This window comes from Chanodichthys erythropterus, chromosome 3, assembly GCF_024489055.1.
Source record: "Chanodichthys erythropterus isolate Z2021 chromosome 3, ASM2448905v1, whole genome shotgun sequence".
Classification (NCBI taxonomy): domain Eukaryota; kingdom Metazoa; phylum Chordata; class Actinopteri; order Cypriniformes; family Xenocyprididae; genus Chanodichthys; species Chanodichthys erythropterus.
Genome location: NC_090223.1, coordinates 11,741,509 through 11,765,545, shown reverse-complemented (window position 1 = coordinate 11,765,545; position 24,037 = coordinate 11,741,509). Strand labels below are relative to the sequence as shown.

The 24,037-nt window shown below is 37.6% G+C and overlaps 1 protein-coding gene across 1 annotated transcript; it reads left to right on the top strand.

Annotated features, from left to right (window-relative positions):
- The first annotated feature begins 21,913 nt into the window (after positions 1 to 21,913).
- LOC137003267 (GTPase IMAP family member 8-like) lies at positions 21,914 to 23,315 on the top strand. The gene is made up of 2 exons (XM_067363368.1): positions 21,914 to 22,553; positions 22,750 to 23,315. The coding sequence occupies exons 1-2, from the start codon at positions 21,914 to 21,916 to the stop codon at positions 23,313 to 23,315; spliced, it is 1,206 nt and encodes a 401-aa protein (XP_067219469.1).
- The last annotated feature ends 722 nt before the right edge of the window (positions 23,316 to 24,037 follow it).

The following is a 24,037-nucleotide window of genomic DNA, read 5'->3' as shown; positions in this document are numbered from 1 at the left end:
AACACAAAAATGTAAACTAAAAGGTGAACATAAGGTTATGTGTAAAGTACATGAAAAAGTAACATCAACTAGCATTACAATTCATTTAAAATGAAGTAAACCTAACTTAAAATTTTACTTATTTGTAAACTGCATGATATGCAAATATTATATCCAGCCAATGAATGAAGCTGGAGCCATTTTGAAGTGATGTGGTGAAGACAGCGAGAACTGTGTCAGGTAAACTTTATTTTAGATCTTGACCTTTTAAACACTCATAAACACTTGTTTATTTGTTATTGGGTATTTATTGTTTATTGTTGATATTTAAAGAGACAATTCATTAAAACCACTTAAGCTCTGCAGCATTTTTTTTTTTTAGAGAATTAGGCTTATCTGAATTTAAAAGAACACCCTAGCCACATACATTGCAGTAAATTGATTAAAATGGTCTCATTTTACAGAAAACCCTCTATATTTTAACGCAGTGGTGGAATATTGTATATATTTTATTGTATTTTTTCACAATTTTATGATAAACACAGATAAAAAGTCAAATTTTTATATAAATTTTTTATTATTATTTTTATTAAAAATGTGTAATTTAGGATCGGCTTCATCTATGAACCTGCAGAAAGTTTCTTTTGATTCCACTAGGTGGCAGTAAACAGGGGAAAAAAGAATCTTATTGATATCTCCTTGTAAACAAAAGTTATTGAGATTTTCCTGAAAGGAGGTATTGGTGCCTCGAAGCGTTCCTTTCCCGTCTCTATTTTTGATTTCTGAAATAATTGGACATACCCAAATTAAAAAGAGTGCCTTTAAAAAAGATTGCTTTAAAAATACTGAAGTTTGCTAAAAATTTCATGATATTATATAATATATGATATGATATATGATATGATATGATATGATATGATATGATATGATATGATATCCAATTCTGAGCCGATGAGTTCATCAACATTATCTCAGTGTTAGTCATCTCACACCAAGAATATACCTTTTTTGTCACATTTTATATATACAGTGGGTACGGAAAGTATTCAGACCCCCTTAAATTTTTCACTCTTTGTGTGAATACTTAGGACCATGTGATATTTCAGTTTTTCTTTTTTAATAAATCTGCAAAAATGTCAACAATTCTGTGTTTTTCTGTCAATATGGGGTGCTGTGTGTACATTATATAATATATATATATATATATATATATATATATATATATATATATATATATATATATATATTTATACAACAGTTCTGTCTGGTTCTCGAATCTGATTGGCTGATAGCCATGCGATATTTTAGTGATAACAGCACTCCTACTGCCTTTTCACCGTTTGTATCACTCCGCTTGAAGTGACCGTCATGGCGGCCGATCAAATCAACCGTAATTTTTACAAATTCTTGTACCACGAACTGTAGTTTTAATAGTTTTTTAGGCGAGAATGTAGTTGTTTAGACCTGAAATATGTGACTCATATTTAATAACAGCGCCTATTTTACAATTTGTTTTGACGTTTTCGGAGATGCGATCTCAAATGCGTCAGCGGCCGTTCAGTGCTTCTGTAACCGCCGAGAACAGCTTCATCTCGGCCAGTGCCTCGGGGATTTGCCTCTGGCACTTATAGTGGTTAAACACGAGACATAATTCAATTTGAGTACATAGAACGGGCAATCTTTGGTCTTATTAATCTATTATTTGTTACAGAGCAAGTCGAATTGTGCTATATTAAATTTGATAATAATAAACGTTACGTTACATCCTTATATAGTACATTTGCTACAACTAGACGGGACATATCAGACTCTTCTCCACTTCAAATATGTAAAACATTAAACTTTATAAACACATGTTTTTTTGAGTAAAGAAAACGCTTTACAAGTTTTTTTTTCAAACATCAGATCTTTATTTACCTTTGCATTGCACAGAGGAGATGTCCAAACTGCGTGCGCACTTCATTCACGAGGTGAGGCAGATTAATGAGGTTTGATTGACAGTTTGAGGATCCAATGGAGTTAGGAGGTTTTGTCACAAGCTCTTTAAAATCCTTTTCATTTGTTAAATATTTGTAAAACCCACGTACCAACGTAAATGGTGACCTATTTTTTTTTTAATAACTAGTGCTTTATGTTTGACTGAACTGTACAAATGTGCTTATATGTTGTTCAATAAATATTATTTTATATAAATATGTCCATTAAGTAATATGGATTGAGTGAACATTACATTAATACGCCATTAGATGGCGGCAACACTTTACAGGAGAATTAGTCAGTGAGACTTTTAAATTGAAAGGAACTTTTGCAAAAGGAAGTTGTTTTAGCGCTGTGGTGTTGGATGGAAAATTCCCAAAGCTGAAAAAAAGACAAATACAAAGATCGCTTTCCTCAGCGGACATTCAAACGGACTTGTATAAAGGATATAATATTATGGACATCGACTTGATGAATGAATATAATGCAATTTACCAGACACAGGTAATAGCCTACTCTCTCTCTCTCGCACTCTCTCTCTCTCTCTCTCTCTCTCTCTCTAATACTGTAGAAAATTCAATGTGTTTCAATGAAGCGACTCAACGTTCCTTCGTTACTAGTTCTAAAGTGACATTTTAGAGTTAGCAACGGAGGCTTAGTCCAACTGTCAAATTGAGATTTGAATCCGTGGCGGAAGGAAGTAGTGCTGCACAAAAGAGGGTTTTAAAGACACTCCGTTGTTGTTCTTATTTATTTACACACTCGTGCCGTCGAACTGTTGTATAAACGCAATATCACACGAGTAGCCGTGCGATATGGCTGTATATCAGCACGCTGCCTGTGATTACCTACGGCACTCGGCCTCGTGCCTACGGACGAATCACAGCGTGCTGATATACAGCCATATCGCACGGCTACTCGTGTGATATTGCTCATATATATATATATATATATATATATATATATATATATATATATATATATATATATATATATATATATATATATATATTTTATTGTATTTTCTTCTTTCTATTGAATTAAGAGGTATCTGGATCAAGGATAATTCCACAATAGCTACCAGATATAAGCCCTAGTCATGTTTGAGCAAGTCAGGTCGTTTGGTAGAGGGAAACCACATTAATGGTTGAACTGACGCTATCTACTCATGTTAATGTCCTGTTTTGAGAGCTCTTTGAGAGTTTACACTCAATGTATTGGCCAACTATGACTCAAATTCAGTTGGTCATTTTGTTGAGATCGGTCCACACAAACTAAAAGGCTGCTTTAAAAATACTGAAGTTTGATAAAATTTCATGATATGATATGATATGAAATCCAATTCTGAGCCGATGAGTTCATCAACATTATCTCAGTGGTAAATCATCTCACACCAAGATTGTACCTTGCATTTACTCTGGTAAAATGGGTAGAGGATGTTTTACCAGCAGAAAGAAAAAAAATGTTGTTTTTTTTTTCTCACATTTTATATATATAGCCTACTTCCTTCATGTGTCTGACAGCTGATTCTGCAGATGATTCTTCATGAGCATCTCATGTTAGCCTATTTTATTTATTTAAAAAATCAATTATAAATGCGATTTTAAAAAAAATAAATAAGCACAGTAAATGTTTTATGTTTTAACCATGCCCCACTTTTCAAAAGCAAGTTTTGTGTTGGCTTTATGCATAACTTTATGCATAGTAAGAAATTGCAATAGTTTGAACTTAGTTTGTGTTAATAATATATAGTTCAGATTTATACAGTTCTGTTAATCTCTGTCCTGGTGTCAAATCATCCATCATCCTTCTTCCTTCTTGTCAAGTTATTGCTTCATTTAAGACACATGCAGATCCTGAAACACTTTTAAATGATTTATTGTTTTATTTCACAAGAACAAATCTTTAAAATGTGCACTTGAACCAAAATAACAATTAAAAAATCTCTCCTGACTAAAAACTAAATAATCTAACAAATATAATCACTTGTCTATTCAAAGGAAATGATTTCCACTTATTAAAGTCTGTCTGTTCACACTAAAAACATCATCATGAGAGATTAAAGACTGAGAAACAGCAGAAAAAACAAGAAAAACATCTCTTTGTTAATACTTTACATGTGATTTTTTTTTCTTTTTTTTTTTTCTTTTAATAAATTTGCAAAGATTTCAAACAAACTTCTTTCACATTGTCATTATGGGGAATTGTTTGTAGAATTTTGAGGAAAATAATGAATTTAATCCCTTAAGGAATAAGGCTTTAAAATAACAAAATGTGTAAAAGTGAAGCGCTGTGAATAATTTCCAGATGAACTGCATCAAAACCCCGACAATCTGTCAGCAAACAACTAATAATCTTATTAATGCTTTTATTTAGATAACAGACTTCAAGATCTTTATCTCATCGATTCTTTGAGCTTGTAACTTTTCAAATTTACTGTTTTATAAGAAAGGCAGAAAAAAAAATAGTAAATTATTCAGATGTCCAATTACAATCACTAACAACAGAGACTGTGTAAAATACATGAAATCAAGCCAATAATAATGCAAGCTGTTATCAAGGCCAGAGGAGGACATACAAAATATAAATATATACATATAGGCCTCACGGAGCCATCAGATTTCATCAAAAAAATATCTTAATTTGTGTTCTGAAGATGAACAAATGTCTTACAGGTGTAGAAAGACATGAGGACAAGTAATTAATGACATTGTTTTCATTTTTGGGTGAACTAATCCTTTAATGTGTGTCGAGTTATTTTGAGTTATTTCTTGTAATATCACATCTTCAGTTGTTCAAGAACATCTCTACCTTCCTGATATCAGATTAATCAGAGTTTGATGGATATTTCTGGATGCTCTTCTTCTGTTGGAGACTTCTGGATCTGATGTCATAAACCAGAACAGCCACAGTAGCCACGCCCACCAGAGCAGAGAGAGCCAATCGGATCACAGCTTCAGTAAAGCCACAAAACTCTCGTGAGAGAAGAAATGAGAAATGTTAAAATAGAAATATTTAGTTTGTGAAAATATACATAGACAAAGAGTGTCAGTGAAGTACCACATGTGTGACAGAGCTGAGTGTTGTTGAGGTGTTGAGTCTGGTTTCTGATGGGATTGTTCAGCACACAGCTGTAGGAATCATCCACACACTCCAGATGGAGAAGAAGATCAGACCGGCTGCTGAGATCAGACACTCTGATGCTGGACAATACACTGTTTCCTTTGAACCAGGAGAGAGTCACATGACTCACATTCACTGCTGAACACACCAATGAACATGATGATGATGATGAAGAGTTTAGTGAAGAGTTACTGCTGATGACAGGAACAGGCAGACGAGCTGAAAACATGACAGAATGAATCAGATTCAGTAGAAATCACTGTGATCTTCTGGATAAAATGATCAGCATCATCACAGAATTCTCCATCATTTTATCATATTCTCAGTAACATTATCTGGTGAATTTAGTCCACAGATGTAACAGGATAGTAATTCTCTCCTCACCATAGACAGTGAGATTGATCGTGTTGATCGTGTCTCTTCTGCTGCTGGAGACTGTATAAAGTCCAGAGTCTGTGGTTCTGCTGTTGATGATGGTCAGAGATCCAGTCTGATGATCCAGTTTCAGTCTGTCTCTGAATCTCCCTTCAGCACTTTCATTATAAAACCTGCTCTTGTTGTTCATTACACTAGCTATGAGAATGTCTCCAAACTTCCACTCGATCTCTTCATCTCTGTGTATTTGAGTGAAACTAGAGTTCAGAGAGACTGATTCTCCCTCAGTCACTGACTCTGACTTCACTGCATCAGCAACAAACACACCTGAACACAAACACACATAATAACTCAAATTAATTCTTCACTCATTTCAATATACAGTCAATGAAAGGAGCAGCAGCATCAACAAAAATATCTGACTATATTAGTCTTATACAACTGGAAAATATTAATGAATGATGGAATAATGTGTTTAAATGATAAAATAAAGTGAAGTGAGGCTATAAAAATACTCACCAGCCTGACACAAGCACAAACAGATGAAAACAATCATTTTCTGAAATAATTTGAGACAGAACTGTGATAATAGTCGTATCCTGACACTCGTGAAAACGTTGAATGTTTCTTAAAGCGAATGAATCTGCGGGTCTGTTGTAAAGTGGTTCAGTGAAACTAAACTCCTCCTTCAGATACTGCCATGCCTTCTCAAAATGAGCTACAGAAAGGAGAGAAAGGGAACTATTTCTAATAATACGACTGAAATATTATGCTTTATTAAACGAGTGGTCAGAGACTCTTAAAAAGATTGATGAACTGAACTGAGTGTGTCAGACTCGAGACGTTCAGACATTCAGAGGCTCTCCAGGAACAACATCACATCACATTTACAGACATTTCTGCCCCAAACCTCTTTTTATTTCAGATGCTGGGATGTGTCCGTCAAGATCCAAAAGAAATGAAATGAAAAACTAATTCTGTTTTGAGAAAGAAAAAGTTGTGAAACTTAAAAGAATTACTGAAAAGGTCTGTCTGTGTGGGAGGAGCTACTGGACGAGTTTAACTTCATTACTCACTGACAGAACAATCGACATTCGCAAGAGTGCAGGACTTGATTATTATAACATTTCTGAAACTGTTTATTTTCTTCTGGTTGTTCTCCTGGAGTCTGACTGGTGAGTTTTTTTATGGCTACAGTTCTCTTTATATTATCATTTCTCCACATACAATCTGATCTTTATTCATTTTTCCTCTAATATTGTCAAGTTTTATCAGAGTAAACCTTCAGAAATACTTCTGTGTAAAATGAGGAAGTTTTATAATAATACTGCTGAAGGGAGATTCAGAGACAGAAAGACGCCCATAATGCACTGCTGTCCAATGACACTCCCAGTGTGTGTCTCCTGGATAGACTTGACCTGAATCAAATTAAAACTTCAGGCTACATTTACACTAGAGCGTTTTAATCTTAACCCGGCATTTTAAAATGAAAATGATCCTTGTCCATACTGGAGTTTCAGAAAAGCTCTTCGTCCAGACAGCACGACCAAAAGTCGTCACATGACCATTTAATGCACACTGGGCAGTATTATGAAACACTGAGTTTAACTGGAAGAACAACAAAGTGATCAAGCCTTGCGGTCCGTCTCCATGTTACTGTTCACAGCTGTGTTTCTGTCAAAGCTGCATCTTCAGAGGTCGTGTAGGACGAATGCCTCATAAAGTGTCTTATTTTGAACACTCTGGACTTTATAAACTACAGATCAGCAGCTGCAGAGGGACGTCCTACGAGAAATTCAGAGTTGTTGTCCATGGAGAGTAATAAATGAAGATGAAGACAGAAATGAGCTTTATTCTGCTCCAGCTGAGTGTGAATGTCTGTGATTGTCAGGGTTCGTCACTTTGGCCTGTTTGATCTTGGTTTGTGGCGATCTCTGATGATGTTTCGTACAGAAACACACACTCCTATTGGCTGAACTAATATATACATATATATATATATATATATATATATATATATATATATATATATATATATATATATATATATATATATATTATAATACTGTATTTATGTTCAAACATATTGTTTTGTTTCATTATGTGACACTAACAGTTTCTAGTACGACATTATTAAGACACTCGTCATCTCTTCAATGTGGTTTTGCTGATAAACACATGAATCATGTGACACTGGAGGATCCGCCCATTTCCTCCTTCCCTCAGTCTCTCTTTACTGGAATTATTCATCCAGAGCTTGACCTGCTTTCTAACGCTCGTCTCTGTCTCATTCCCCTCTCCACACACACTAAACATGCATTTTCTAGTGTCATGTGACCATCATGTCTGATGAATTTAAAGCGCATTATATAAGAAGTCTGGGATTGTTGTTAAAACAGGATCAGATGGAAAAGCTCCTGGATACGAACCAAAAGAGCAGAAGCAGGTGAGATTGTGTTGTGTTCATTTAATCACTTTAATGTTAAAGAGGGTTATGATTTTGTCACATGACTGACATTTTAAAACCTCTTATTTGTTCAGATATTTGTACTGCTTTAGTAAGAAATGAATATAACTGAATGAAAGATTGTTTATCCTGACAGAAACAGTCCATGTGTAAAACCTTTAATGCATCTAAAAGATCAAGACAAAATGTTTAAATTGAGTTTAAATGTTTGGGAAGGTGCGTGACTGAGTCACATGACACGTGTCCAAACCAGACTGAACCTGGTGATTGGTGATTTAAAGGAAAATTGTAGTCATTACTTTAGATGTCTAAGATCTTTCTCTTGTTAATTTCTCTAGTCTCTGTTTTTCAGATTGTACTGCGAACAGACTGAACGAATCCTCAATTATAGTGAAGCTGCAGCTGCTGTTGAATGAAGAAGTTTCTGATGGAGTGAATGAACAGACGAGTTCAGTTTGATAAGTGTCAATCACTGTCACATCATCATCATCATCATCATCAATAACTGAGTCTTTATCAGACTCTAGAATCATCCATTGAAAGTGAGAAATAATCTGTTATTTTTTTTTCTACTGATTGATCTATTGATTATTTTCTGATTATGCAATAATACTTATGTTATCTTACCTATAATAACCATAACTCATGCCATTAATCATTAAATGTTTTAATCAGACATTTACTTGACAAATAAAACATTCCCAACATAAAAATAAAGTACCATATTAAAATGTATTTATCAGTAATACAAAAGTCCATGAGTCTAGCTTAAATTCAGACTATCAAACACTAGAGCTGATTATAAGCAAAAATGCACTTTATATTTTACACTTCTCAGGTTTTCTAAAGGAAAAATGTGTTTCTTTCCACTCGCTGCCGTATACCGTATGCCCTACTGTACAGATTGACTTCTGTTTGCATTATTCTCGTCTGTAAGTTATTCGTATTAAAGCTTTTACTGAATTAATAAATGTTGATGTCAGATATATTGATAAACCGCTGGTCCGTATGATCTTTGTGTCGTCCGTCATGAATCATGTCTGTCCTTTAGTGTGAAATACGGACTCAGTTACTGATACAGCTGTTTCCTTTTACACAATATCAATAAATATACATTTGTAGATCAACAGTTTTTATTTATTTATTTTTAATATCATGTCCTAGAAATCTGTTGGTTCATACTGTATATTCAGTAACTGATGTACAAAATCAAATCTTCAGATACCAGACTGAATCTGGACAGAGGGAGAGAGAGAGAGAGAGAGCGAGAGAGAGAGAGACTTTGACTTTAAAAAGCTCTTTAATACCAAAAATTAAAAAGTTTCTTTTTTTTTTTTTTTTTTTCCATAGAAACAACATAAAGATAACCAAGTATCACATTTCAGACCTTCACATTATCACATACGAGGAGAAAAAAATAAAATAAATAAATAAATATTTCAAATTTCAATTACAATCAACATCACAAATACATTGATTTACACCCCATTTATATTTAAAAGTTTCAGCATCATTAACTAGTTTGTAGTAAGTATATTCAATTTTTAAATGTGATCTTACTAAACCTCTGAGGATTGAATCAACTTCACATGACTCATTACCAGATAATTTTTCTTTCCGTGATAACCCAATGGCCATTTTTACTTGTCCAAATAAGAAATTCAATAAGACATCAGACTCTTTTTTTACTTATTTTATATTCAGGCCCATATATAAACCGCATAGGTGAAAAAACTACTCCCAGGTTCTGGCACCACTCATCCATTGTCGGAAACAACAGTTGTAATCTAGCACAATGTAAAAATAAATGAAAAACAGTTTCCTGTACACCACAGAAAGGGCACCCCTCCGCAAGACGCGCTGTGTGTCTGTTAGTAGCTATTATACCATGCACTAACCTCCACTGAAGATCTCCAGCTCTTTTTTCAATAGGAGGTTTGTACAAGGTCCTCCAGCTGCTGTTAGGAGAAGCACCTAATCCAAACACCTCTTGCCATTTAGATTCTTGTACATTTGTGAGAGCATGAAGATGCAGTATCTTGACACACAACATGTACAGTGATTTTTTTTCCTGTATTGCTGAAGACTTCTAACCGAGGTGTCTTAAAAGATAATAGTCACCTTCAGTTTCTTCCCAGTTTTCAGTCTCAGCTGTAAATTCCAATTCTGGAAAATCAAAAGTGTCCATCTCTCCATTATAGGATTCTAAGGAAAGTCTATAACTCTGTGGCAAAAACTCAGCTATCTGAGTCAAAATTTTCTTTGCCACATGAATTGATCTTATGCCCAGTTTTTCAGCAAAAATTTCAGCTGATAACCATTCACCTTCAGGTATCAAGTGTCCTATTTTTGTGATTTTTGCCGCCCACAGACTTTAAAAATGTCCAGATTCAGTGCAGAGTTAAAAAGCAATGGCTCTTCCTTCTTCCACAAATTTTGTACATTATTTGGCTCTCTGGAAAAGTTGAAAAGTGTCCATGTTTTTAAAAGTGATCTATAAAATTATTTTAGTCCTGCAAGATCCAACTTGTTTATCTCCATCAGGAACAGGTGGCGATCTAGTCCCATGTTGCCTGCTTTCCTCAATAAGGTAGACGCTATCCCAGCCCACATCCTTCCCCTAGAGGAGTCTCTGAGCCACTTAAAGTCTGAAGGTCTTTACTCTAGATATGATATCCACTAGTCCTCCTTCCTGTCTGTGCAGATACAGCACTGGTGCCTTTAACCAACGCTGGCCCGACCAGAAAAAATCCACCAGATACCTCTGAATTTGTCTCACAAGGTGTTCTGGAGGTTCAAGGATCATCATTCTGTGCCAAAGGGAAGAGGCTACAAGGTTATTACATATCAGCACCCTTCCCCTGTAGGACAGCTGGGGCAGAAACCATTTCCAATGAGACAACCGCGCACGTACTTTCTCCAACAGGCCCTCCCAATTTTGCCTTCTGTATTCATTTGTCCCCCAAAAAACTCCCAGACATTTAAAACCTGCCCTTCCCCATTGTAATCCACCAGGAAGTTTTGGTCTTTTAACAACTTGACCACACCACACCGCATCACTTTTGGACCAGTTAAATTTGGCTGACGAAGCCTTTCCAGAACACTCTAGAGCAAACTTTACTACATCATCATCTCCTCTGACTAGAACTGTAACGTCATCTGCATATGCAGATAATTTAATAGATTGCTGAGAGTTTAAAAAATTAAACTGTAAACCTGTAAGTTCTTTTCTTAATTTACATAGCAAAGGTTCAATAATTATACATTTTATGCATTTTATGATCTTTTCCCATTTTACTTACTGTATAACAATTTGGGCTCAATCAAACAGCACGGCTTTACAACCACTTTAAAGTTTGTACAAGCAGGCACTCAAAATATTAGATCAGAAACCAGTATCCTATCATTATTGTAACATTTTTAAGAAATATAAATTGTTAACACTTGATCATTTTATTCTCCTGGCTAATGTCAGTTTAGTGTATAAGATTCTACATGACCTGGCACCACCACCTCTTAAAGTGTTTGTGAAATCATGTGATGAGGGCTTTCGGTCCACCAGAGCCTCCACCAGAGGAGACTGTTATGTCAATTTTAGATCAACCAAATTTGGACAGAGCTGCTTCTCGGTCAAAGCTGCAGGAATGTGGAACTCTTTACCTTTAACTGTCAGAGAGTGCAATACTTTGAATAATTTTAAATTGAATGTAAAGAAATGGTTGAAGGATAATCAGGTGTGTTGTCATTAGCGCAGACTTGTTGAAGAATCTCCAATGTATCAAATGTAATGTATTTGGACTGTGTGGATTTGATCTGGGGATGGGGCTTTGTTAAGGTTGGATGTGTTGTTTTTTAAATTTTGTATATAGGTGATTATGTGATAGGCTGTTTAAATGCACTGTGAACCTGCTGTTCCCTTTCAGTCGGTTACTTTGACGTTATGTCAGAGACTGACGAAATGGGGTCTCGCCCGAGAGCCCAGTCACCTTCGAGTGTTAACAAAACGAGCCAATGATACGAGAAGTATCTTGGTCTGTGGAATTTGCATGCACAAGCTCCGCCCCACACTGTGGGTATATAAGGAGCAGCGCGAGCAACACGCATTCAAGCTTTTGCTTTGGAGCCGAGCGCATCGTGCCTTCACCGGAGTGTTTACAGCGAGTCTCTGCAGTACTGGTGTGACGGCGCATCTCAGAGGATTCCAGTGTTCCTGCCTTGCCTGTTTCCCCTGAGCGCTTCAGTGCTAAAAGAGTGTCTCTAAAAGAGCTTGCGGGTTTCCAGGTCGCGTCTTTTTAAAGATGTCGTACCGCCCGTGTGTTTCTGGGTGCGGTCGGTATATGGCACCTCTTGACGGCCATGATCGCTGTCTCACGTGCTTGGGCTTCCAGCACGCTGAAGCAGCGTTCATGGATGGTTCATGTTCTCATTGTGGGAACATGACTATCAAGATGCTTAGATCTAGACTAGATTACCTTAAACAGTATCGAGTCCCCTCTGCCACATCCCGATCTTCGGCTGGTGGCCAGGGTGATCTGAGGGTTACGGTGTGGAACAACCCAATGAGTCAGCCTCCTCGGGCCACGCCTCCTTCTCAAGCGTCTCAGCCGGTGGAGCTTCCGGATGAGCTTGCTGCCTCCCCTTCTGGGGGACCCAGCGTCTCATTTGGGGCTCCGGAGGACGATCGTATGTCGATTTCTGTGTCGCAAGGCGGGTTTGAGTCCTCGGGAGATGAAGACTCGGCTGCGGTGCCTCCCCCTGGGAGAGCAGCGTTGTCCAAGTCAGATCCCGAGCTGACGGCCATGCTTGCCCGGGCAGCCGAGAGCACTGGGTTGGAGTGGAATCCTCCACCCCGTCCTGAGCACTCAAGGCTGGATGATTGGTTCCTAGGGGCTGCACGCTCTGGCGAATGCCAGTTCCTTTCTTCCCGGAAGTGCATGAGGAGGTTACCAGTTCATGGAGGGCACCTTTAACTGCCCGAAACCGTTCTGGCGCTTCCTCCGCCTTCACCTCCCTCGATGGCGGAGCAACTACAGGGTATGCTGGGGTACCCCCTGTGGAGCGTTCGGTTGCGATGCAATTGTGTCCTCCGAGCGCTTCCACGTGGCACGGTGAACCCAAGCTCCCATCCAAGGCCTGTAAGTTCTCGTCCACGCTTGTGGCCAAGGCTTACAGAGCTGTGGGTCAGGCCGTTTCTGCCTTGCACGCCACGGCCACCTTACAGGTCTATCAGGCTAAGGTGCTCAAGGGCTTGTACGAGGTGGGTGCTGACCAAGCGGCCCTTCAGGAGGTCTGCACGGCCGCCGACCTTGCCCTTCTGGCGACTAAGGTTACGGCGCGTTCGATTGGTTAGGTGATGTCCACCTTGGTGGTCCAGGAGCGCCACCTTTGGCTGAACCTGGCAGACATAAGGGAGTCGGACCGAACTCAGCTCAACTCCCCTGTCTCTCAGGCCGGCCTTTTCGGCGAAGCGGTCGAGGTTGTTGCCCAGCAATTCTCGGCCGCTCAGAGACAGTCCGAGGCGATTAGCCATATCCTGCCCCGGCGGCCCGCTGCTGCTCCTACACTGCCGCCGGCTCAGGTGCCTCAGTCTGCTCGTCGCCGAGGTCGCCCTCCCGCGGCTTCCTCCGCTCCCGCTCAGCCACAGCAGCAGCTTCCACCCCGGCCACAGCGAGGAGACAGCCGTGGGAAAGCGACACAGCCCGTCCCCGCCCCTCCACCTGCCAAGCGTCAGGCTAAGAAGCGGCGGTCCTGAGACGGGCGACCCGGAGTCGGAGACGACAGCTCTTCAGGAGTCGGTAGCAGGGCCGCTCCTTCCCCCGCAGGAGGGTCGGGGGAGAACCTTTCCATCTTCGCCGCTGGCACCACCAGCGGTACCTATATCCTCACAGAAAGAGCTGTTTCCTCTACCTCCGGGTCCCAAGAGGGCAGAGTTGACAGCGTCTGTTTCTCAACACTCTCTTCCTCTCTCCCCTCTTTATTTGCAGAGCCGGTGGGTTAACATGTTTTTCACTTTAAAATAATGGTCCAGATCACTAGTAGTTCCTGCGGGATGACGAGGTAACGCTTGTGTTATTACTAATTAGTGAGGTGTTGACATGGATTTCACAAGTAATATAAGTTTAAATTTAATTTTATATCTGAAACATACCGTACAGCCATACCTTTCTGTGAGCCACTAATGATATTCTAACAAACATTGTAATCTGGAAGATGAGGTTTTGTGCTTAATGCAACACAAATGCAGCCAATGTCTTCATTAAGGATGCAAATTGTTTGTGACGAGAACATCAATGTTTATATTCATATCCTGAAGAGAAGTCCTCCCCAGGCTACTGTTACTTAAAGGTAGGTCTTTTGGAGTTGGAGACATATTTAACTGACACTGAACAGAGCTCATAATAGTAAACTAATCCAAGCATGAGCATGTCAGCATCACTTCCTAATTTAAAATTGTAATCAAATTTTCATTATTTATATTATTCTATGTTTAAGTTTTAAATAAACAACATGTACAAACTAACCTGTAGCTAACATATTTTGGGGGAAATACATTAATAATTAGTTTCCACAATGAACCCATTTGAGGCGCAAGCTTCTGAAATGTTATGACTATGTTAAGAGAAAAAAAAAAGACAATTGTTCACTTTACAGGGCTGTGTTACTTTTATGATTAGTAATTAATTGGTTATTCTTTATTAATTGGTCATAGTTAACAAGTAGTTCTCAGTGAGAATGTATTTATTTAGTAATTATTGAATACCATATTAGTTAATAGTATTAAGTTCAGTGTTAATGTAGTACTACCTATTACTTCCTACATAGTTACCTGTTAACAACGGACCATTATTCTAAAGTGTTACCGAAAAATGATTCAAATGCATTGAGTTTTTTATAAACTAATTACATGAATTAGACGTGCAATATCTCTTAATATGTTAAAATAGGCCTATAACATTTTTTTCATCATAACCTGAATCTAAATTTGAGTTAAAAGTCTAGCTATTGCTTTAATGACATAGCTATTCGGTTAAAACAGGACTGTATATAATTAATCAGGTATAAATTTTAGATCTAGTTTGGCTCAGATTATTTTCATTTTTTAACTAAACCGTAAAAATGTACAAGATGTGAAACGAGAAGATTCTACAGTACTGCAGGAATAGAATGTAACGGCAGGTGGCGCCAGTGCATTATTTTAGTTTGTGACTAAAGCTGCGTTCCACTCCAGTTTTAGACACGCACTATTATATGGACAGACCCTCGCTCCCTCGATTTTGACAGAGGGACATGCTGGGTGGTGCGTCATGTAAAAAATGTGGCCTTTGAATGGTTTTATAGGGAAATTCTAAAATGTTTAATGCGGAAAACGTTTAACGTGGCTTAGACAGTATAGACCAAACTAAGTAAACATCATTCTAATAAACCATGTACAGCAAAGCTGATGAGCCAAGAATATGAATGCAATTTGTTTAATTACAGGTTGTTTTCCTCCCATAGAAAACCGTTATAAAGAAAAAGCTTTTAACATTGCTTAATGTAGCCTACTAAGTGATATTAAAAGATCAAATTCTGCACAAACCATTTTTTCTGTATACTATGCATTATTAGTATAGTGTTTACTAAGTTTGGTCTTTTAATGTCATTGTCTTAATACATTAAGCTACGTTAAAAGCGTTGTCTTAATGGGTGGAAAATGTTTAATTAAACATGTTGTGTTCATATTCATCACAGTTTGTGTGAGAAACTGAACAGTATTTATATAATTTTTTACCTCTAATACACCTGTATGTCCAACTGCCTTGAGCATCCGGTGCTTGAGATGTGTACGCGTTCTGGCATAGTTTAAAGGATTAGTTCACTTTCAAACAAAAATTTCCTGATAATCTACTCACCCCCATGTCATCCAAGATGTTCATGTATTTCTTTCTTCAGTCGAAAAGAAATTAAGGTTTTTGATGAAAACATTCCAGGATTTTTCTCCATATAGTGGACTTCAGTGGCCTACAAATGGTTAAAGGTCAAAATTACAGTTTCAGTGCAGCTTCAAAGGGCTTTAAACGATACCAGACGAGGAATAAAGGTCTTATCTAGCGAAACAATCAGTCATATACAACTATTTATGCTTTATAAACACAAATGATCGCCTTGTGCGTGCTTCCGCTTTCCGTATTCTTCAAAAAGCTGACATGGTAAGCAAGTTTGTGAATATTTTAAATAAAAAAGGAAAAACAAAATAATAGCGTCCCCATCTGTCATACAGTGTTAGGCCGTGTGTCCACCAAAGGGTTTTTAGCCAGCTGAAAATGCCTATCTGTGAGCGCTAGACAGCGCTTCTGCTGCGCAGCGTTTTTTTTTTGTTGTTGTTGTTTTTTTTCCCATTGAGACGCTTTGTTGCTATGATACGGAATATCCCCGGCACTGTTACTTATAACTGATTTTGCAGGTAATTTGTTTCAGACTAAAAATATGGAATACTTTCTATGTATGTTCAATATTAATTTCTCATCCATTTTGTTTCGTTCTTTGTTTGTTGATGTCGTTGCACAGCAAGAATGTTGTTGGTCGGTGTTGTATTTGTCCCGCCCCTCCTCCACTCTGATTGGACGGCTGGCCAAAAAGTGACAGTGATGAGCGCAGCGTTTTACTCAAAGTTTAACATTCTTCAACTCGAGGCGACCGGTAAAAAACGCCGAGCTCTCAGCGCTTGAGCATGATAAAGACGCTCAGCGCCTCGATACACTTCTGCCATTTAAAAATCAATTGGAAAAGTACGCTAGCTTCTGGAAAAAAAAGCTTTGGTGGACACATGGCCTTATTTTGGCTGCCTTCAGCATACATGACATGCATGACGCGTCGCCATGGAAACAATAAGGGTAAACATTCTAAAATAGCGGTCACCTTAAAAAAAAAAAACCCTAGTCTGGGGGGTCAAAACCACTGATTTAGACTATTTTAAACTAGCGCTTGAAAGTGTTAATGGTAAATATCTGTTTTTCCGTGGATGATCGTGGACAAAGTCTCTTTAAGACAAGTCATTTCACTCGCGGCCATCTTTGAAATGCCTCTCGGGCATCCTGGGCATCATGCAGCTCCTATCTCTTTGAATGGGGAAACATCAAATTCTCCAAAACTGTTCGCTAACCTTACGATTAAATTTCATATTTGAAATCACCAATGAAATCTGACAACAACTGTCTCATAAATGTTTTTTCCAAACTCTCGAATCATGACAAAAAAATTTATTTTTCAGGCTAGATCAAGCTAATGCGCATGCGCAAACCTAAATGCGACTCATTTCGGAGGCTATAGAAACTGTTTCTATAGAAACCAGTGCTTCTAACGGCCGCTGCAGTGACGCGATGACTTTACCAATCGGCGATTGGCTCTTATTTAGAAAGGCAGGACTTATTCCGCCATATTGCGCATTACACTTTCTCCCATTCAAAACAATACCAGTGACACGTCTTGTGTTATTCTATAGTCTTTGTCGTGGAGTAGGGGTTGCGGGCATAGGTGCCAATCCCATGCCTGTTACTATGGCAACCCATAATCCCGCCCACCCCCTTGCCCCATGACCTTTCTGAAACAAACTGTTTATGCTTTATTTACACAATCCTTAATATCTCAGCTCAAGATGGTTGTCGCTCCTTGGAAAAAAAATGATCTGAGCACATGATCTTTCATACAATTACACAATCAATATGTGGACTACTTGTGATGGAATGACCTTTGAGAGAACTCTTTTATGATGGATCTTAATACTGATTTGCTTTAGTTGGAAGTGAGTCGGACATATAAAAAACAGCTTTAATCTGAGCTAAACTGACTGTGGGCTTTTTTTTTTTTTTTTTTTTTTTTTTTATAAATCATCATTAAAGTGGGTTGTTTGGAGACCATGATCCTCTTGACTTTCAAAGAACAGCTAAATATAATATAAAACGAAAGGAAATTATTCTGTCTGGATAAGTCTTCCAGTTTCTCACAATTCAAAGATCTGCTTAGTAAAATAGAGATGATGTTGAAAGGGATGCACTTTAATGATGTGTTGAAGCATGCAGAGAAATGCATTCCATTCAGGAGATTCAGTAGCAAAAACTGGATGAGGAAGCAGTTAGGCTAAGTCTTGATGTGAGGAAGATCATTTGTTCATGTCTGATGAAATCCTAATGACCTCTAGTTAGAGTTAAAGGACGGATGTCTAGAGAGTCTAAACTATAGCATTGTATGCTTTCTTCTTCAGCTATATTGTTTATAAGGAAAAGTTTAAAGATTTTTTTTATTGCCATTGAATGCTGAAGTAATGTTCTCAATCTATTCATATGTAATGCAACAAAACATGAGCGAGTACAACACTGAGATATAATGTAAATAATTCAAGTGTTGAAATCATAAATGCTGGAATGTATATATGAAGATTTTAATCTGTAGATTAAAAAAGAGCTGAAAAAATAATATCTACTACAAATATTTCTTCCTTAATTTCCAGGACTTTACTGATTCCCAGCAGTGGTTAAACAATAATCACACACTTGATCAGATCAACTGGCCAGTTATGTGTGTCCGACTTGAGAGCGCAGATCAAGTTCACATTTTAATTCCCCTCAGAAGTCTTCTTTATAAATCCCTAAAGAGCTCAATACCCAAGATGTTTGTAGGTGTTTATAGCTGAATGAGGGCCTATAAAACTGTAAAAAAAAAAAATTGGCTTGGCAGTTGCAAATAAAAGATCAGCTGATTAATGGTGTTCTCAGAATTGTGAGAAAAAAATTCAGAATTTTGAAATATAGTAAGTCACGATTACCTTTTTATTTCATGGTGGAAACAAGCTTCAATAGAACTTCACTTCACTCTCTGTGGCTTTTAAGTGCTTCATAAATACTTAAATACTTGTTCTGTGCAGTGAATGATAACCGTCTGGATTACATTATTGGCAGTTTGGTCTTTAGACCAAAACACAAGATTAAATGAATCATGTAATAGTAAAAGTACAGTAAGTAACGTTTACATGCTGTAAGCCCTCTCGTACACATTACTATAACAGTAAAGATTGTAATTAACAACAGAGCCCTGTTGACACTAAATTAATGAGGTCAGTGTAATGCTACACTGACCTCATTGATTTAGTGTTTTATTGATTTATCTTTCCGCAGTTGAAACACTTGTTGAGAGATTACATGTAAACATATCGATCAATCTGCTCTCTGCTCTTCTTCTGTGCTTTTTACTGGTAGCAAACAGTGTTGCATTACCGAACTGTGACATCCATATTGTGAAGGTTTGGGACAAATACTGTACATGTACTGCTACACCCCTAATATATATATATATATATACAACTGCACTGTCTAACCTACGCTAACTATTCCAAAACCAAAATACAGCGGGTGGAGCTCGTCCATGTCCTAGTGTTTCTGATACAACTCAGATGAAATCCCTATGTGTGCACAATGTAAGTTGCGCAACTTGCTTACTTGTCCTTTCTCCAACCTCAGATATGACTTAAGTGCAGCAACGAGAGGTAAGACGAATGGGAATGGGCACAGGGTTACACAAGTCAAATTACATACAGTTACTGATCACACAGGGGATACACAGAACAAAGTCATTACAACTATTAACAATTGAATCTCTGATTCTCTCGCGCAGAGTCACACAAACTAGGGGGGTATTCATAATTCTTGAGGGGGCCATCTGGGGGTGGGGGGTGATATATACTGTATATTCTAGGGCTCTGTTTTCTAGCTGAGCCCCCAGCGTGAGTGTTTTGAGGTGACCGTTATTTTAGAATGTATTAATTCCTTGGCAATGGGTCATGCAGCCACACTGACAGATATGTATCACGTTTTTGTTTTTCCTTTTTTATTCAAAATATTCACAAACTTGTTAACTATGTAATGAATTATGATATATTATGATGGTCAAATATGTGGAAGTGAATGTGTTTTGTCATTTAAACACCTTTATAATGATCATGTTGATATAACACATGATGAGTTTGCACCACAATTCAGAGGATCTGATGGATTTACATCACGTAAATTCATCCAGTATGTGGCCAGTGAACTGGGAGAAGAATAGAGTCAACTTTATTATTTCATACACAATGTATATCTGATATGAATAAAATACTTTGTCAAATTACATTTGAAAGGATTATTATTGCAGCTTCCATGGACACCAGGTGCACAGTGATGTTGTAGTCAACTGACTGGTCTGCAGGAATTACAACGAGCTTTGTCTTTGCAAGGTTAAGCTGTAGATGATGCTCCATCCACACAGAGATGTCTGAAAGGCAGGCAGAGATACGAGCTGACAGTTTAATCATCAGGTATAGAGCTGCGTCTCATCTGCATAGCAGTGGTAGGAGATGTACTTTTATGATCATTCCCAGTGAGGTTGTGTAAATAGAGAAAAGAAGAAGAGCGAGTACTGAACCTTGAGGCACACCAGTGATTACTAGCTTGAAAGATCTGCCTGTGAGCGTAAGTGGTTGTACGGGACATGTGAATGTCTTTTAGTTTATTCCACAAGTTTTGACGCGTTTCTTCTTGTCTTGTATTCACCACACGAAGTCCATAGCTTCCGTTATCATGGTTTATTCTTCCAAGTCAATAAAGGATCATATTTCTCAAATACAGCATAATCCTCTTGCTCAGCGATGTCTTCTCTCAACAACTTATTTGTAAAGATACTATACTTATGAGCCAATTTATGCTATATGTCAATTATATAACGGTCAAAAGCTTTGTGTTCTCCCACCGCTCGTCTGAACTTATTGCATGTGCGTCAATATCTCTTTGCGTGCCCTAACAAAAATGACGTCACTGAACATGCGCAGTAAGAACACATATAAACCAAATAAATATATTCAACAATAAATCACTTATTAACCAAAACAATTATTGTACCAAATTTACATAATAAAAATGTGAAAATATAAAATTGTGAAATATGAAATATGGCTCTTACAGTGGTGTTGTCTGCATTGTGTTTTTGATGGAATAAATCGACGAACATCAGCTGTGATAAGAGATAAAAGTCTTTTTACAATGTGTGAATTTTGCCCTTTTTCATTTTTTCTCCCATGCGGACACAATGCAGAAAGGGGAGCAGAGAGAAAACATGCAATTCATTTAACAACATGAATGACAAAATAGCATACCTGATTAGAGATAAAACATTTTTACAATGTGTGAATGTAATTAGCACCTGCTTCGAGTTCATTGATGAGACACAAAACTAATCATAACTTCTGTTCAAATAAAAACATGAAAATAATGAAACATACATGGAAAATAAAATTACTAATATGACTTAAACAAAAAACCTAAGTCTTCTTCTTCTGTCTGTGCCGTCTTTTCTCGCTTTCATTACGTTTGCTCTTATTCCTGTTCACGGACTCATTCAATAAGCTGAACAGCCAATCATATTTTACATTAAAACAGGCAAAAAAAAAATAATAATAATAATAATAATTACGCCAACCAACTAGAGACAAGGGCAGCTGACACTCTAAAATGGAGATGACCGTCGACTTGGTGTGTCCCTGCTTCATACTCATTGGCCCCATTCACTGCCATTATAAAGCTTGGATGTGTCAGGATATTTATTAATATAACTTGTGTTCATCAGAAAGCAGAAAGTCATATACACCTAGGGTGGCTTGAGCGTGAGTAAAGCTTGGGGTAATTTTCATTTGAAAGTGAACTAATCCTTTAAGGGAGAGGTTGTGGGACGGCTGGCATAGAAAACTTTGGAGATCTCATTTTTTCAAGGGGTGATAAGGAAAAGAAGAGTGACATTTGTGTGTGGGTGGAGGTTGGTTGTTGATAAGTAGTGCAGAGAACTGATTGCTGATGGGTGCCACATTATTGGTGAAATAGGTGGTAAAATAAACTTGCCTTAAACTTGTGAAATGTTAATACACTTGAATCTTAATTTTATTTGACCTCATTTTTTACATTAATACCCCTTATTTTCTGTCTTTCAGAGATGTCAGAGATCTGCTTCAGTCCAGATGATCCAGAGATCCGGATTCTTCTGATGGGCAGATTTGGCTCTGGGGCAAGCTCATCTGGAAACACTATAGTGGGGGAAAAGAGGTTTAAAATTAAGAAGCATGAGTCTGAAGTGTGTGAGGGCAAAACACAGATTGGAGAGAAGCAGGTGCATGTGATTATTTCTTCAGATCCACTGGATCCAGATCTGAATAAAGAACAGCTGGAGGAAATAAAAGAGAAGCTGGTAAAACAAAGTTCAGAAGGCTTCAGTGCGGTTCTGCTCACCGTTCCTCTAGAGGACCCTGTGGAAAATGAGGAAGAGATCCTGTATTTCATTAAAGGCTTATTTGGTCCTGAAGTTCAGAAGTACATCATGATTCTGTTCACACGTGAAGATCTGCTGGAGGAACTGGATGAACCGCAGACCATTGATGAATATCTACAAAACCATGCAGATCTCCAGGAGTTGGTGACTGAATGTGAAGGAAAGTTTTACTGTTTCAATAACAAGATTAAATCAGACAATCAGAAACAAGAACTACTGCAGAAGATTGAAGGAATGATGATGGAGAACGGAGGGAAATTTATCATGGCACAAAGAAGAAGAGGCAGCATGGGAACTGATATCAACTGTAAGATGATTTGTTGTTATAATAAATTCATTCAAAATACATGCAAGTGATTCATTAAGTGTAAGGCACTTGTATTTGTCTTGCTCAGATTATTTAAAGGCATCTTCAAACTCTTTAATGTCAATGCAACACTGATCAAAAAATGCAGTTGAGATTTAAAACAGCACATTTATGTGATTTGATTTTTCTGTTGTAGTTTCAGGAGAGACACCAGCTGAAGGTCCAGATGAGATTGATGTGATTCCTGAGAGAAAAGACCAGATCAGGCTGGTTCTGCTTGGAAAAACTGGATCTGGGAAAAGTGCAACTGGAAACACCATCATCGGCAGAAACGTGTTTCAGTCCTTCACAAGCTCAATCTCTCAAACGAAACAGTGCAGTTTAGAAACTACAGTGAGGTTTGGTAAAAAGATCTCAGTGATCGACACTCCTGGACTTTATGATAATGTACTCAGTGAGGAGGATGTTATAAAAGAAACAGTTAAATGTGTAACGTTCGCTTCTCCTGGACCACACGCTTTTATTATTGTGATTAAAGTGGGTCGATTCACTGAGGAGAATAAAAAAACTGTGGAGAAACTTAAAGAAGCATTTGGAGAACAGATACTAAAATACACCATGATCATCTTCACTCACAAAGATCAGTTAAAGAAAGAGAATAAAACCATTAACCAGTTTCTGAAGGAAAGTGATCCAGATCTTAAAAAACTTGTACAGAGTTGTGGAAACCGATTTGTATGTCTGGATAACAACGATCAGTAAAATAGAAATGATGGTACAATAAATTGGAGGGATGTACTTGTTTAATGAAGCAAGAAAATAATTCAGGAGATTCAGAAGAAGAAAGTGGATGAGGAAGCAGTTAGGCTTAGTAGAAGAGTCTCGATGTGTAAAGGAGCATTTGATCATGACTGATGAAATCCTAATAGCTCTAGTTAGAGTTAAAGGAGGTAGCAGATGAGTAAGAGCACCAGATCAACTTGCCACCAGAAGTACAGAGTAATCAAAACAGAAGATGTGAGTGATTCAGTGAAAGACAAGGATCAGACACATAAGACACTGGACAAATGAAACATTGTATGCTTTCTTTTTCAACTATCTTGTTCACAAGGAAAAGTTTAAAGATTCTTTATTGGCATTAATTGCTTATAATGTTCTGAATCCATTCAGATGTAATGCAACAAAAAAAAAAAAAAAATGATACGTTTTGAAATCATTGTATATATGAAAAATAAAATTTAAATGTTAAAATCTACAAATATTTCTTCCTTAATAAGTTAGCCAATAATGTGTCCGACTTGAGAGCACAGATCAAGTTCACATTTGAATTCCTATCAGAAATCTACATTACACAAAGCCCTATAATTCCAACACCCAATAAAGTTGTAGATGTTTATAGCTGAATGAGGGTCTTTAAGTCTGGAAAAAAGTTGCCTCTTGGCAGCTGCAAATAAAAGAGAACTGGGGAAATGATCTTGAGCAAT

Bases quoted from the DNA above. Each gene is read 5' to 3' on its own strand.
- LOC137003267 (XM_067363368.1), top strand. From the start codon at position 21,914: ATGTCAGAGATCTGCTTCAGTCCAGATGATCCAGAGATCCGGATTCTT. The intron at 22,554-22,749 runs GTAAGATGATTT...TTTCTGTTGTAG, and splicing joins CATGGGAACTGATATCAACT to TTTCAGGAGAGACACCAGCT.